A 16,996-nucleotide genomic window follows, 5' to 3' on the forward strand; every position below is an offset into this window, starting at 1 on the left:
GCAATTTCTGAAAGTGATTAAGAAATGAGGCTTGGTGAACCTTATGTCCATATAGGCTACTTTACAGCTGTGAGCTTGGTTGAAATCCCTTGACTCCCAGCTTCTCGACTCACAAGTCGACCACAAAAACCTCAGTTCCTGCCATCTATTCATGAGAAGCAGCTGTCCAGAGTACATGTGGGCGATCTCACAATCTCTCCTTTTTCCGGAGAGACTTTGCCGGCCAGTAAACACTATCTGGCCATCGATCTTTGCCGTAATATTGTCCCCACTCCTTCGGGGATGTCTAGTTCACCATGAATCCTCACTGAAAGTCCTTTGTAGGACTATACTATCAACTATCTATACTGTATTTATCCAAAAGAAAGAATCTCTGCATTTAAGATGACCTTGTCAAGAGAAGTGTAGCTAGGGAAAAAAAATCAGCGCAGGCAAAGGACTAGTGCAAAGTCCAGTTTCCCCATAGGAACAAACTCCAGTTGAAAGCTGAGATTCTTCCCAATACTAAAATGTGTAGATATCACACACACACACACACGTAGATAGATTAGAAATGGATTTTTTTTTTTTTTTTTGCAGAAGTCTCACTCCAGAAGAAGGCAGGGCCAAAACAAACAAAAACTATATTAATTGAGTAATGACTAATTAAAATGGCCTGTAATAAAAAATACCCCCTTTATTTAAAAGAAAGATGCATCACTGCATTTTCCAGCTCTTCTGTTTCACATATACAAACTACAGCCAGAAACAGAAAGACACAACTGATACACATTTCCCTGGGAGTAGTTAATCTTCAGGCTAATCTTGAAAGACATCCATACTGTTCTTTTCAGCAAGTATACAAAGACATATATCATCATCTTGCATAAGCAAAGAACTATACATTTCCATGGATTTCCCTCTGGAATTTGGTATTTCCATTAACCTACTGGAATTAATATAAAGGTATGCTTACTATAGGTTTACATTGGTTTAATGTTGCGTAGAGTAGAGGTAAATACACTTTACATGCTGCATATTCTTAACTGATTGGTTTACTGTTCTGTGGTTTGTTTGTCAATTCATGTGAAAGTAGCAAAGACTATAAAGGTGCTCCAAGCTAGGTTTCTTGCAAAATTTCAAAGGATGGCTATGTATGTTGTGAAACTTGAAAAATAGTGAGGCTGTTCTTTTTTCTTTCCCACTGAAAGCTCTATGCCCCTCCTCCAAAAAGACTGTGACTGGAAGAAAAGAAGAAAATCCTCCTTAACCTGGTTTGAAGCTAAAGTATCAGTCACAAAAGTATACCCATCTCCCTTTTCCCTTTATCCTTATATAAAGAGCTTGAGGAATTGTAACAATTTCCAAGAACCCATCTGAGTTCTCTAGGACTGCCAGACATCTAAGATGGCATCAAGGCTTCCATCTTCCAAGGCTACTTGGAATGGCCAGTAATTTTCACAAGGCAAGGTTCCTGTTAAAGAAGAATTACCTTTGTTCTGAGTGTATAAAAATAATTCAGTCTTACTCAATGCTAGTGGTATGCAAAACATGTTCAATGCAGACCCCTGGTTTGTAGTTTAAAACATCCTGATCTGAGTTTCAAATGGTTGTTTGGACCATTTTAGAAGTTTCCCAGTTCAATACAACCGGGGCAGCTTTGAGACTGGAGTATTTCCAGTAGGGTCAAAATAGCATCAGAACACTTCCAGCAAAGTTTAACAACCCATTTCAAACTTGAAACATCTGTCATTGTTTTTAACCATATAAAGTGTGTCAGTGCTCCATAATTCAGACTCTTATTGAAGGCTTGTTCTGAGATGCTATAAAACCACAAAAGGAAGAGCAGAAGAAAGTCAAATTCCCTGCCCTCTAAATTTTTAACTTTTTGCCACTTTATTGTTGGGGATTTTTCCTAATAGAAGCTAAGAAGCCAAAGTAGGAATATATAAAGGGAAATCTGCTTCACAAGTGGTTTGATATTCACTATGATCATCCACTTCGGCAAAGAATAATTCTGTACACTGAAATTTCACTGCTTTTATTCCTTTGCAGATATATAACAAACTGAAAAATGTGCCACATATGACAGTCTACATGAAAGAGGATATCCCTGCTAGATTTTATTATAAAAAAGGGAAATTTGTATCTCCTTTGACACTGGTAGCTGAGGAAGGATGGTTCATAGTAGAGGTAAGTCCCTTCTTAAACCAGTTCTTTATAAACTGTGATTCTCCATGAACAGTTTAGCAAACCTGCTTGCTGCTGCAGAAACTAATTTCTTTTGGATTACAGTACTCCAACAATTGGGAGACCCCGTCTAAATTTGCCTTGGTGCCTAGGAAACTCAACCTACTCCTCCAGACTATATGGCAGTCATTTTATAAGTGAGCCTGTCACCTGCTATCACAATTCCAAATGTGTCCATGGGGGACCCTCTACTGTACAGGAACAAATCACCTAAATCCTGTGGTGCAGTTCTAGAAACAATAAAATGGACAAACATAGATGTAATGAGAAAGGTGGGTTACTACTGGTGTCAGTGTGTATTAACATTTCATGATTCCAATAAACATAAGTTATATAGAAAAATAATATTTTATTGACAATAGACAGAGGTTCACTATATGATGGTATAGGTCCATCAGTATCTGTGGGGGGTGTGTGTTTGTGTATCAGATTGACAAAAGCATTTTGTGTGTGCATTGTGACACTAGATGCACATATGAAAAGGGCAGAACTTATTATGCTTCATAGGCCTGCACAACCTATACCCATCCCAGTAAAACATAGCTTATCAGTTGTGATTTGTGGCAATCCAGCTTTTCAGTAAACTTCCCAGATTTAGTAGTAACTTAGTACTGTATTAAGTTTCTTAGGGCCCCATTGAGTCACTTGACTGGGCTGGTTTAGCAGAGTTTCCTCCACCCTCTTAGTGGTAGATGTCCCATTCAAAGGTGTGTGTTCAGTGGAAAAGGATAGCTATTACAGAGAAAAAAGAAATAGAATAGTTCTTAAGAAAAGAGTGTTAACATGTTCTAGAATTTGTTGATCAGGGCGTTCTGATCATTATCAAATAAATGTGTGGTGTGTTGGTCAGAGGTGATGTTGCCCCTTGCTTTCCAAAAAATGCTCAGTGAAGGGATCATTTGTTTGATTGTGCTAGTGATAAACATGCATAATTTCAATGTTACTTACTACACATAATTCTCTCTTCTGGTGAATGTAAAACACATAACTTCAGCTACAGCCAAGTTCATACAAACTGACAGCAGAAATTCCCTTTATTTTTTTTGCCATGCTGAAAATTCCATGAATGATGCCAACAAATCCATGACTGACTAATAGCTTAACCTGTCAATGATGACTTCCAATTTACAGTATTGGTAAACCTGAGTTAATGATGTAGTAAATTGATCTTGGATGTTCTTATTTTTCTCAGTTTCTATTTGTGCTACAATCTTAAAATAGTGGGAGGACTTGGTAGCTTCAGTGACCTTGAAAGCAATGGGACAAGGAAGTCCTGGTAGGGTTACTTTTTAAGAGTGAAATTAAAGGTAATACACAAAGGGGGTGAAAGCAAGGAAAGCCCTCCAAGCATGAGGGAACCCAACTACGTAGGGGCAGAAACTTCAGTGTTTTTTCCAATGGTAATGTATGCTTGGGAATGCTAGACACTGAGAAAAAATAAGAGAAGGATTTTGAATTAAGGAATTGGAAATAGTTCCTAAGTTTCTAAGAATATCATGAACAGGAAGAAGAACCAATTAGTCCTTTTTGGACCAACAAAGAAAGGCTGTCTGTTTCCTTGAAGTGATCATCAGCAAGCATGAATTTACATGCTTTGGACATGTGAGCTTCAGGCTTCACTTAATACCCAGGAATAAATCTAATTTTTCTTGGGATTCAACCCATATTCAGGAACTGGCTTACAGCTGGCAGATTGTTTTCAGGGATAAGTCAAGGTGGTGGGCATTTGTCCATACAGTTGGCATTGGGAAGGCACAACTCAATAACACATAGAAATATTGGAGGCAGTTTGGGGGTCTTTCTGGATTTACAGCTCCTGCTCAGTGAGCAGGTGGCTGCTGTGGCCAGGAAGGCCTTTGCACAGCTTCATCTGGTGCACTAGTTCTGGCCTTTCCTAGATTGAGAAGCCTTTCAGACAATCACTCACACCCTGTCACTTTGCAGCTTGACTACTGCAACGTGTTCTACATGGGGACGCCCTTGAAGACCACCTGGAAATTTTAACTAGTACAGAATGCAGTGGCGTGGGCAGTAATGGGTGTGCCTTTGTATGCCCATGTAACACCCCTGCTTCTTGAGCTGCACTGGTTGCCAGGTTGCTTCTTGGCGGAATTCAAGGTGCTGGTTATTACTTATAAAAGCCTGGTGACTTGGGGAACCACCTATCTCTCATAGTACCTGCCTCGCCGATTTGATCTGTCAGGGTTGGCGCACTCAGGGTTCCTCCAATTAAACAAAGCCATCTATTGGGACTCCAGAAGAGCACCTTCTCTGTTGCAGCACCTGCCCTCTGGAATGAGGTTCTGTCTGAGATCTGGGTGGTGTTCACCCTAGTGGCATTTCAGAAGGCCTGGAGTCCTGGCTCTTCATCCAGGCTTTTGGTGAGGGTGGTTGAAGGCTCTTCTGAGTAGGATGTGTATGTTTTTCATTGTTGCCTGGTTCTGTTCTCTCTCTCTCTCTCTCTCTCTCTCTCTCTTTTTTGTTTCTTTGTTGTTATATTATTCTATTGTTTTTTCTGTGTTTTACTTTGTGAATCACCCAGATACATTTGGAGTTGGGCAGGATACTAAATAAATAAATAAATACTAAGGAATTATCACTGTAATAGCATTAAAAGCGACACAAGTAAAAACAAAACAAAAACATCGTAAAACATAGATAGGATCCCCTGAATATCCAGACATTGCCATTTAACTAATAGTCATCATATGTATTAAATAATTGAATGATTCTAGCTGATAACTAAAATGTTTCCTTTTCTCTGTTAACTATGGCAGCCCTCTGAATAAGTAGAGAACAGACTCCCTCAGCTGAGTGCAGGGCCCCCTCCTCATAAGGCTGCTTTGTTGAATTTAGTTCCAGGAAGCTAACAACCGGTGGTTTGTACATGATGAAACAATGTCTGTCATCCTTGCTAGCATTAACTTATGGCCTGCCAAGCTTTACCTAATTTGCAAACTCTCTGGAGCCAGAATGCCGTAATTCAAGTTAAACCTTTCAACAATAGTAGATACTGCTGTTGGTTCAGTTAGTTGTACAGTATGTCAAAGCCAAGAAATTAAATGTTCTCTGTTCAGCCTGAATCTGTCAGTACGTAGTGAGAATGCTGCCCCAGAGCACAGCGGCTTTCCTTGTTGGAGCTGTGGTTCAAATAAACTAGAAGTTTTGGGAAAGTATAAATAAATAGTGATTCCATGATATGTTACCAGAGGCATTCAGCTATTCAGCTGGGGTGGTTGACTGAAAAGGGGCCACCTTTCTTTGTTTAGATTATGGGGGATGGCTAGATAGGACCCATTTCTAGGTGGGGTGGGTGTGATTATGCTAGAAAAAGTTGTACTTGCCTGACAACCACCTTAGAAGCAGTCGGTGAAGTGAGGGCCCTGGTGCAGTTCATAGAGTCTGAGAAAATGGGAAATGGAGACCTTGAAACACCAAACAGAGAGTGATTATCTAAGTTATGGAATCCAAAAGGCACCTAAAAGAGATGTTGTAATCTCTTCAAAAATGATTGATGACGTATAAATCCAAAGAAGCTTGGGCCATTTCTAATCTCCTAGCTGCAGTAAAAAAATAAATACAGTAACATGTGAAAATGAAGTAAAGCACATATAAAAACAAAGGATGGGACATAATGTGAATATTCGTAAGTTAAACCAACCATACACTGGAGCCTTTATCTGAGCTCCCTTGCCCACCAACCCTCCCTTCTCTAACTGGTCCCAGAGTATAGTTTTTTTCACTGATCTTTTAAATCAGGGTTCCTCAACCTCAGCAACTTTAAGATGGGTGGACTTCAACTCCCAGAATTCCCCAGCCAGCCATGGGGTTGCATGCTGGCTGGGGAATTCTGGGAGTTGGTCCACCCATCTTAAAGTTGCTGACGTTGAGGAACCCTGTTTTACATGATAGACATTTTTAAAAGATTGCTGAGTATTAAATAATCTATACAGCATGATCTTTATAAATGACCATCTGGACCAGATATTCTAAGAACTCTACTTTGCAATTATATTCTGCTTTTTTGTGGAGTATGTACTTCTCTTTTGTTTGATTTCTGTTTAATTCCATCAATAGGAATTGGCTGGATTAGACAAAAACCAGAGAAACCATCATATGGTTTGGGACACTATATAAACTACAAATATGTATTCTTTTAATGTCTTCTCTTTTTTGCCTTATATATTTTCATTTTTACCTGTTTTTCTCTTATCTGACTGCTGGCCTCATGGCTATAATAAAGGTTTGATAATGAATATGCATCTTCCTTTTAAAGCTGTCTGTGCTACACAGCCACATTCATACACTGTGCTAAGCCATAATGCGGTTTATTTGTTACTGCCTCAATGTGTTAACATAAATTGCTGGGTACAGCTAAAACAATCCTGTTTTCTGTTACTCAGAATAAGAACTGTTAAGTAATATTTTTCCCATCAGGTTAGCTGTCTGCAATGATCCATATTCTAGGTTGGATTACCATAACATTTTGTATATCAGGTTGCCTATGAAGTTTCAATCATCTCCCAAGTTTCAAACAGTGTAAAATTTGGCACTGAGGATTCGGAATGAATTGAGTCCTCTTATTATGTCAAGATTGTATCATAAGCTCTGGAGGATCATCTGCTGTGTTACACAGAGGGATATACTGCAATGATTTGATCATTTTATACCTAAAATATATATTAAATAGTGTTTTTTCTCACACTGAAGAGTAGAGAATCACTTCCATTTTGGGATAATGGCACTGGAAAACGAGAAGCTTGGCAGAATGGATGGCATGGCTATGATAATGAACTCATGGATATGAGAGGGATCTTCCTTGCATATGGACCAGGTAGGACAACTGAAGAAGAAGAAGATGACAATAAAGCTTTTTTTTCTTACTTTCTTTCATATCTCTATCAAATATGGGTCTTATAGCTAATGGACAGATTCAGATTTTCCGGGAAGGTAAAGAATGTGGTTTCAGAATTAATCCACTTTCAGCTTCCATGTCTCATTTCTAAGCGCTTGGCCAAGTGACACTGTCCTTGCTTTGCCAGCATGATGGCCAGCCATCTTGTTAAAATTTCTGGTTCAGCAGTTATAAGCCATTAAAAAGTTACAACTAGTAAAGTCTCTTTTTGTTAATGCAGTTATGACTTGCTAGAGATGGCAGAACAGGAAGTTGCATATCTTTCAAAATTTGAGATTTTAAATTATTTAACTCTGACATCACCCCAGACAACATTAATTTCTAGAGTCAGAGTTATACAAAGTATTAAGGCTGACCATCGACCTAAATCCATTTTCACCATAATCCTCAAGCACTTTAACTTAACCAAGTATGGAGAAAGACATTCTGTCATAACTGGGACAGTTATGGTAGCTGTTCATTTACAATCAAGTTTACAAAAAATTGATTGACTTGAATATCTGTTGTTACTATTACCAAATCTGTAAAGTGAGTCACATTTCAGATGCTGCCATATGAGGAGATATGAGACATGTAGCCAGCTTAATTAATAGAAATAAGTCTTAGCTGGATTTTATCCCAGGATGATCCAGCACAGCAAGGACTGAAAAATAGCTGGGAGGAAGCCAAGTTTTCACATGGAATTCTTCCAATTAGATTAGGATGCCGGTGAGAAAAGGAAAAACAGCTTGCAAAGGCCAACTGAGAGTCAGAGATGTTATTGAAGGAAACAAGAATGGAGATAGCAGATAACAACAATACTGTAATAGAAAACAAGACCATAATCCAACCATAGGTTATTGTTTAAACAATTAATTTTGGACGTTCATGTATCTGCCCAATGTTAGCAAGATCCAGTAATCAGGACTGGGAATTCTATCTTGTTCTCCAAGAAACATGTGAAATGGATTAGCTACCGTGCAGTTTCAACTTATATTCATTTGCTTTTGTCTGGGATTACCTGATAGAGAAAGAATCACTGTCACACCCAGGACATGCTAATGGCCTGTTAAGGGTTTTTATGGGTATCATGGAAATAAGTAGGTAGTTGCTCTACTGATTTATAGTTGCTGCCAGTTATCTAAAGCATTTTATTTAATTCCAAAGTGAAGCAAACATTAAATAACACGGTGATGATATTAAATTAGATATTAGTGATACTCAGCTGCATCTTTTCAGTTACATCTGTTATCATGAGAGCCTTGCAGATTCTAAATTAGATCTGGATCTGGTGGTGGGCTGCACAGGGGAAAGAACTGAGCGGGTTCTGTAGGTGGGTGGTGTTCATGGGCAGGAAATAGCAAATTTGTCTGCATCTGGGTGTAGAGGCAGGACAATCTCATTCAGGGCAGGCAAGCCTCACTTGCTGATTACTGTAATTCATGCCAGGTAGGGCTGGTTTCTCCATGCATGGAAAGAACAGGTGGAGGGCAAGATGTCTGGTGGAGGGATTTGGCCACTGTCATAAATGCATGTGCTGCTGATTTGCTAAGGGGGGAGGTTTAAGGTTGAGTTATTTTACTATAAATTTCCACTCCCAGGATAGATATGACATGCTCAATGATGCTACAGATAACATTCCTCACCAGCTTCTTGTTGTGCTGTCCTTTGGCTATTCTCTTGGCCTCAACAGGTCACAATTTTTTTCATTGTACCATTCATCTTTTGTAAAACCTCCCCTCCCCATCCCCCAAATTAAACCAGGTACAGTCACAGTCTACAAACATGCTGAAAAGATGCTTATTAACTTTGGCACTAAGAAGCTCATGATGGGGCTCCTGCATGATTTATAACTACTGTGATATTATTACTGATGTATTTTATTATTTTATTTGATGTGCTCTTAGCTTACTATATGTCATACATTATCTAATGTATTCTTAATTTTACACATCCCCTGGAGATACAGTGCATGACAGGCAGCATGTATACTTTTTAAATAATAAATGTGCTTGCAGCATTCTGGTGAATACTGCTGGTCTAAAATGCCTCCTTGTCTTGTTTCAGATTTCAAGTCTAACTTCAGAGCTGCACCAATCAGATCAGTTGATGTTTATAATGTTATGTGCAGAATTGCCGGAATCCCGCCACTGCCAAACAATGGATCCTGGTCGAGAATGGCCTGTATGTTGAAAGATAATGCTGATTTGGCCCCGTCGTTCCAATGGAGCAGCTCTGTGCTGGGACTAATTCTGTTTGTGTTGTTTGTATAACAGACCTTGTAATGCCAGTCGCAGTACAATGTCAGTCAGTGTGCGTAGTTTTTTTTTCTCCCCATTTCAATGGCAGCATTAACAAAATGCTGTTGGGAGAAAATGATATAAATTCATTTCTGAAATCCTGGTGCCAAGTGCTTGGAAGGGCTATAACAAACAAACACAAGTATGGGCTGGTTCCACTAGGCACACGTCCATTACCAAAGATAGTTAGCACTGTTTCCTTCTCCTATCATCAGCTCCAGAATTAATCCCCAGGGGACTGAAACCAGCAATCAAGATGCACCAACTCAAAGCAGACAGATCCACTTGCTCATCACATCTTTTTTCTAGCAGCTTTCTGCAACTGCATTAACTAAATTTAGACCAGCTTTTCACAGTCAGACACCCCAAATGATGTGTTATTCTACGCTGTCCATAGTTCCCTGACAGCCTATTTTGTGGGCTAATTTCCCAGGGATGGTGGGAGTTGGAGTCCGTTGTATGGAGAGCATGGGGTGGAAAAATTGACTTAAATTACATTTTAAAAGTTCTAGGTGGAACTTATGCACCCCCAAGACTTTTCTTAGTGTTCATACATGGAAGGTGGCAGCCTGTAACCGAGCAGTAGTGCAGGATCCACTGCAGCCTCTTGGCAACCTCTCTAAGAAGACCTCCAGTGAAGGAGAACTCAGCACTTCCTGCGGCTGCCTATTCCAGTGGCTGACAGCTCATACAGTCAGGAAATTCCTTCTGATGTCTAGCCTGAACCTGCTTCCTTTAGTTATTCCTTTTCTTTGTGACAACCCTTCAGACAGACAAGAAGTGCTATATCTCCCCTCAGTCATCTCTTCTGTGGGCTCAACATACTCAGAACCTTTCAATGTGTTTCATGGAGTCACCAGCTGCTGAGCTCAGATTGAGGGAGGAAGAAGAGAAGAGACTGACCAATGTGGTGTAGTGGTGAAAGTGCTGGCCTTCAGGTTCTAGTCCTCCCTTAGGCATGGAAGCCAGTTGGGTGATTCTCTCAGCCCCAGATTGAGAAAACATCTACTATCAACCCACCCTGGACCAGCATGGTAGATTATGGTCCATAATCTTCAATGAAGAGGCCTTCAACTTCCAGGGAATTGATTTGGGTTCATCATCATCATCATCATCATCATCATCATCATCATCATCTCTTCCTATTAAAAATGAAATATAATTTACGCTATTTAAATTGCTTTTCTATGTAGCCTATTGCCATAGGTAACTAAACATTTCCTTATATTCAGGCCATTCAAACAAAGTAAATGTGCTATCTAGACATCAAATTCTTCCCTTAGTTCAAAGGCAAGGTTAAAGTACATGCTTTAGGGGTATGAGATACCAGCATGAGGAAAATCCAAAGTAGAACTGATATCAACATAATTACTGTTATGGCCACAAAAACCTTTCATACATTGCACTAGGACCACTTTGAGAAAAGATGTTTTGTGGGCAACTGTTCATGCAAGAGCATTGGTTTATTTCACCACCTATGCACATAAAAATCCAGACAGAAGCATTCCATAATAACTAATAAACATTGATGTGTGCTTTTAAATCTCAAGTGAATCATCAAATCAATTGGAAGGGAGGAAAAGAAAAGCAATCTTTTGTTATCTGGCTATTGAATATAAAAGGCAATTTAGTTCTTGTTAAGCATTTGCAGTAGTTGGAAAACAAAGATTTATTGTTTAGAGGTCTGCATGTTATATTAATAGACCAGGCTGTTTGAATTCTTTGGAGCACTGTTCCCTCCCATTAAAAAAAAAACATTCAAAACCATCATTAAAATGACTGAACTGTAAGTTTCAATTTTACAAGACATGCAAACGGGAAGAAACAGAATATGCCAAGTACAGTAATCTTCTATATTCTTGTGATCAAAAAGTTTCATTTTCTCTTTGTCTCTGTCTGACAACATCCTTAACCTGTTTATTAAAACTCTTTTAGTAATGGTTGGGTTACCCCAGATTGCACGTTGGTGGAATAGTTTTGAACTGAGGCATTGTTTTGAACAGTGCACATAGAAAAGAACTGCCTTTATTGATTGCTACTAGGCACAATGATTCTGAGGCAGAGTTTTCAGACTTATTTGTAGAGTGATTATGAATGTTTGCAGATTTTTAGCAGGATAGCTGCATCTTTCCCCCAAATATGAGGTATTCATAAACAAAAGAAGAATAACTACTTGGATTGATGGACTGTGGAAGAAGTCAGTCTTTTTATGTCTTTTGTATTGATTTGTGTGTTGATTTTTTAACAAAATCAGCAATTTATATGATCATACCTTGACATGCATAGACAGTAAATAAATGTGCAGTTTTTAAAATATGGATGGGTGGGATTGGGAGAGGGAACTTAGAAAGGCACTGATATTTAGAATACTGATGAACTACGAAAGAGTGAATATTGTAAAACAGGACATGCAGGGTTCTGTTCTTTCCAGCCTAACAGAAGGCAGGAAAGAAATTATGTAAAGAGGGTCAGGACTCTGTCCATCTGTCTCTCTTGTCTTCTCTGAAAACTGAACAGTACAGATCCAAATTTGGCAGGGGAGGAGAAGCTGGCAAAAGAAAGATCAAGTTCAGAAATGGGCCAGATCAGACTGAGGGTGATAAAAAAAAATCAGGAAAAAAATTGTTGCTGAGTGTTCTAGACCTGATATATGTAGCTGCCCTGTACTTTCCACACACAGATGCCTAGAGGCAAATTCACCATGTTACACACCACCTTACACAGAAGAAAATACTAGTGTCTCCTATAACCACTGTTTGTAAAGAGTTTGGAAAGAAATCCAGAAACCATGCTTTGCAGGCTTTCCCCATTTGTTAAGATTGTGAAAAGTCATCCTGTGGAGAAAACATTCTGCCCACCTCATCCCTCCCCCCACAACCTACGTCATTTTTAGCCTCATTACATTTTTCATCAAGGTCAATAGCCCTGTTACTTATTTCTTGTTTAGATTTATATGGCTGCCTCTCTTGCCATAGTAGTTCTGATTGGTGAAAGAAGTTTAAAACAGAAATCACAATTGAGAAGACCATTAAATCATATAACAGCCAACGGTAAGAACCACAGAATCACACCAACCAGCCTGGCTTCGCTAATTTCCTGACCACCTGGGCAAACAACCAAGTTTTCAGCACTTTCTGGGAGGGCAGAAGGGTTGGGGGCCAATCTGACCCCAAGTGGCAAGGTGTTCCAGAGGGTAGGCCCTGTGATAGAAAAGGCACCCTTCCTGGATCGCACAAGATGGCATTTTTTAATTGATAGGGCCCAAAGCAGGCTCCTCCTGCCAGATCTAATGGGGTGGGCAGAGACATGGCAGTGTATGGGGGAGGGTTTCTCAACCTTGGCAACTTTAAGATGTGTGGACTTCAACTCCCAGAATTCCCTACCCAGTTGAAGTCCACACATCTTAAAGTTGCCAAGGTTGAGAGACCCTGGTGGTCTCAAGAGGGTAAGATGGTGGCCACCACCATACAGGCAAAACCCCGACCCTTTGATATTCATCACTGTGCATATAAAAAGGGGTGGGTCTTTGATTGCATCCTTGTGGTCACTGTCTTGACTTTTTTGACCCACTCCCTGCAGACATGCCTGGTATGGGGAAATTTGAAATAATGAAGTAACTCTTGCCTTTATAGTTGACATGACTGGGATTGCAGCAAATAAGATGGGAAGCTGTTTCTTCCTGGGTAGAAAACTGTTCCTCATAAGCTTTAGTTTCCATTTTTTAGGAGGTAAACTTTGATTGGAAATGGGTGATTACCTTCAGACTCCAGGAGCTTCTTCATAGGAGCAATTTGTCAGGACACATATAAATAATCACCTCTCAATTCCTTGCTAGTCATTTCCCCTTTGTGGCTATGTTTTGCATTTTCAACAATTGGCATGTTAAACGCAGTTGGATGTTTTTATCTGCCCCTCAGTCACTGTGGTTGTACTCCATTTTTGATTTAGAACCCGTTCTGGTACCTGGGTTGAGATACATGATGGGGTTTGGGGCAGAATAAGAGGTACAATCTGGGAAGCTGTAGAAGACAGTGAGTAGAGGAATAGGACAATCTTTCCATTGCTATGGCTGGTGCCAGGAAATATAGCAGATTTATCCAATCTCTACTTTCCAATGCAGGAAGAAGAAGTCACCCCAAAAGTGCCCAGGAGAGGAATCTGCCCACTCATGTCATTTTCATGCTGCTATATTGCTCTACACCACCTCTTCTTGGGTACCCCTCCTCCTTGTACATGATGTGGTGTACCCAGTATGCCCATAGTAGACCCTCATCTGCAGTTGTCCATAGAACAATATGCAACATGGTTTGCTAGGATCTTTTCACCATGGATTGTGCATGTGCAATTCAAGTATAGACACCAGACAGAAATTGCAGCAATCTGCCCAAATTTCTACTTTTTAATACCAATCATTCTGGCAAATGGTCTAAAGATAAACTGAAGTAATGTACCATGATTATGGAAGACACTGGACTGCCTGTCTTCCTTGGAAAAAAGAAAATGTCAACAGTGTTGAGGTTTATCCTGATAATAATCTGTTCAGTGAAGGATTGTACTGCTTCGCTATTAAAATAGGAGACAAATTAATATAATTTTCTCAAGAGTAATTATTTCCCAAGGTAAAAATTTAAATCTGAAGGCTTTTTTCCTTTATGGAATCAGCATGAATTATACTATTAAATTAAATAATTCTTTTAATAACTTTTTTTGTGGGTTTTTTAGCGACAACCTTTGCAGGAATATGTCCACTACATATAAACATTTTCAGCTTGTACAAATTATGTCTGTAGCTAATTCTATTCTCCTTCGTACATTTCTTCATGCAAAATGATCCTATAAAAACATGTACTCTGCCTTTAAACAAACAAGATAAATCTGAATTCATCAGAATTCAGATGGCTGTGACAAGGTGTGTATTTATGTAATACAAGATTATTCAGCATTATGTAAAGAATCATGCATAGAAAATCAACACTGTGTTCATGAAATAGCCCAACATTCTTTAACTGATGTGTTCTAAATTCTTTCTTTATGATTTTTAATTGGCTTAATTTTATTCATGTTCAACCCAAGTGCAAAAGCGTAAACACAGGTGAGAGACAGAAGGCTGACAGAGTGAATTTTTCAAGGAGCAGCAAACTGTAGGTGAAAATTATTACACTCAATCAGTAGCATGGTCCCAGAGAATAAAGATCCTGTCAAATGCTATTTGAGATCAGAGCTTTTGCAACATAGCTGTCCTTAAAGCAATATTAATATTTTATTTTGGGTGACTATGCCTCTGATTCCTGGCATTTATGCTATGTAGTACTCCAAAGTGCTGTTTTGTCCCCAGGGCTATTTAACATCTGTCTATCTATCATCTACCTATCACATTTATAGGCTGCCCAACTTATAGTGATTATGGGTGGTATACATGAAGCCAATGGAAGTTATCATCAAATGTTTGGGCCTCAGTTTCATCAATACGTTGATAGCAGTTAGTAACATTCCATAACTCCTGAACCAGGAGCACTTGTGCATGTTCTGAGTCAATGTCTAGATGCAGTGAATTAGTGAGTGAGGGCCAATAAACTGAGACTCAATCCTAACAATATGGAGAACTTGCAGGTAGATGAATAAGGGTTTAACTGTTCTCAGGGGAATTGTACTTCAGAAAGACCAGGTGCATAATCTGGAGATATCACTGTCAGTTGAGGCCCAACGACTTCTATGGTCAGGAACATATATCCACAACTTCAGTTGTATGCCAAGGATACCTTTTCCTAGCTACTATTATCCAGGCACTGGTAACCTAATGCTTTAACCATTCTATTATGCTGTATGTTGAGATACCTTTATTCTTGGTCCAATAGCTACAGCTAAAGCTGATGTAAATACAGCAGTCAGGTTGCTTAGTGGGGTCCCTGACTGTATACCCTCTCTTAAAGAAACTCTATTTTTTATGCCAATTGCTTATTGACTCAGATTCAGATGGTTGCTTATGAGATGTAAAAACATAAATAGCATATTTGGTCCTAAACAACCAAGACACCTGATTTACAGTCTTCACCATTTGAAATTGATCCATCACTGAGATCACCATGTAAGGTCATCATCACTTCAGGCAAGTTCTCCCTCTGAAATAGTTACTCCCTCAGGCAATACTCTCCCTCTGAAACTGTGGAAGTATCTACTGTTTTACTTCTTGAAGACTTAAAGGCCTCTCTCTTCAAGCAATCTTTCTGTTACAAATGTTGAATATCCTGTTTGCATGTGTGTGAGAGAAAAGAGAATAATACTAATAGCAAATGATAATAATGCAGGCAAAATCTCAGCTTGTGTCTTAGCTATGGTATACAGTAGCTCAGTGTTTCTCAACCTTGGCAACTTTAAGATGTGTGGACTTCAACTCCCATGCTGGCTGGGGAATTCTGGGAGTTGAAGTCCACACATCTTAAAGTTGCCAAGGTTGAGAAACACTGAGAAGCTCTTTCTCCCTTTATTATTTAACTCAGAGCTCCCTCTTCTGGCCTTATAGGGCTATTCTTCTATGTGTAAAGTAAAACATAAACACATATCTTTTGATAGAAGCAATCTGAAAATTAGTATTATATAATTAAAACTACTATTCAACTTTTGTATTTGCATATTAGAGGTTAGAATATGTTTCTAAATATATTAGTAAATGGAAATCTAATCTAAGCTTACCTTGTCTGCCAATTCATAGCAAAATCAGAAAATCACAAGAGATTTAGAAACCATACATTTAATATATCTTGATGCATATTCTTCCTTCCTTTCTAAATTGTATTATCAGTAAACGAATATGGTAGTTTGACAGAGAAAGAAGGACAGCACTGTGAAACTGTAAGCAATGTCATTATGAGATTAAGGAGTGGTAATGGGAATGACAAATCCTACTGGTTTATTATATTAGTTAAAAATATTTTGATGTTCTATTTCAGAACTTTGTAGAAACCAATAAAAAGAGATGCAGGTTTTTTCATTCAGCAATTTTTCAGCTTCTTGAATAAAAAAGATACCAGTAGTTAATTTGAGTCTAACCCATTTTCAAACTTTTTCCCTCCTTTCGTATCACAGAGAAATTTTGTCATCAGTGCAGTGAGAGGAAGTTTGGTGTAGTGATTAAAGGCACTAGGTTAGAAACCAGGAGTCTGTGAGTTCTAGCCTTGTCTTCGGCACAGGAACCAACTACGGGACTTTGGGCCAATCACTCCTTCAGTCCTAGGAAGAAGACAAAGGCAAACCACTTCTGAAAATGTTGCAAAGAAAACTGCATATACTCCTGTCCATATAGTTGCCAGAATTCAAGACAGACTTGAAGGCACCAGAACCAAAAAAACATCTTCATATGCGCACCCGATCTTAGCCAAAGGCCAAGATGGATACAGTGTAATGCATTTTTAAACTTCTGTATGTTTGGTCTATGACTGCATTTTAATAAACTAAAACTAAAAGAACCGTATCTTCTGCCATGTCTGGTAATCTCAACCAAGAATTATTTGATTGAATCCAGATGCTGTTCTCTAGTTCCCAATGTGCAAAGATTAACAATGCAGGCTGCTTAAAA

General features: G+C 39.0%; 1 protein-coding gene across 1 annotated transcript in view; it reads left to right on the forward strand.

Moving 5' to 3' along the window:
- The window catches only part of ENPP6 (ectonucleotide pyrophosphatase/phosphodiesterase 6), a 34,053-nt gene extending 22,854 nt beyond the window's left edge, over positions 1-11,199 (forward strand). The window contains exons 6-8 of the mRNA XM_007422706.4: positions 2,035-2,172; positions 6,940-7,063; positions 9,191-11,199. Coding sequence (XP_007422768.1) covers positions 2,035-2,172; positions 6,940-7,063; positions 9,191-9,396 — 468 coding nt within the window. The 3' untranslated portion in view covers positions 9,397-11,199. The remainder of the gene's footprint in view (positions 1-2,034; positions 2,173-6,939; positions 7,064-9,190) is intronic.
- Positions 11,200-16,996: the final 5,797 nt, after the last annotated feature.

Source organism: Python bivittatus, unplaced genomic scaffold (genome assembly GCF_059951505.1).
Source record: "Python bivittatus isolate LINGU-HERP-01145 unplaced genomic scaffold, Pbiv_v1 ctg000070_np1212, whole genome shotgun sequence".
NCBI lineage: Eukaryota > Metazoa > Chordata > Lepidosauria > Squamata > Pythonidae > Python > Python bivittatus.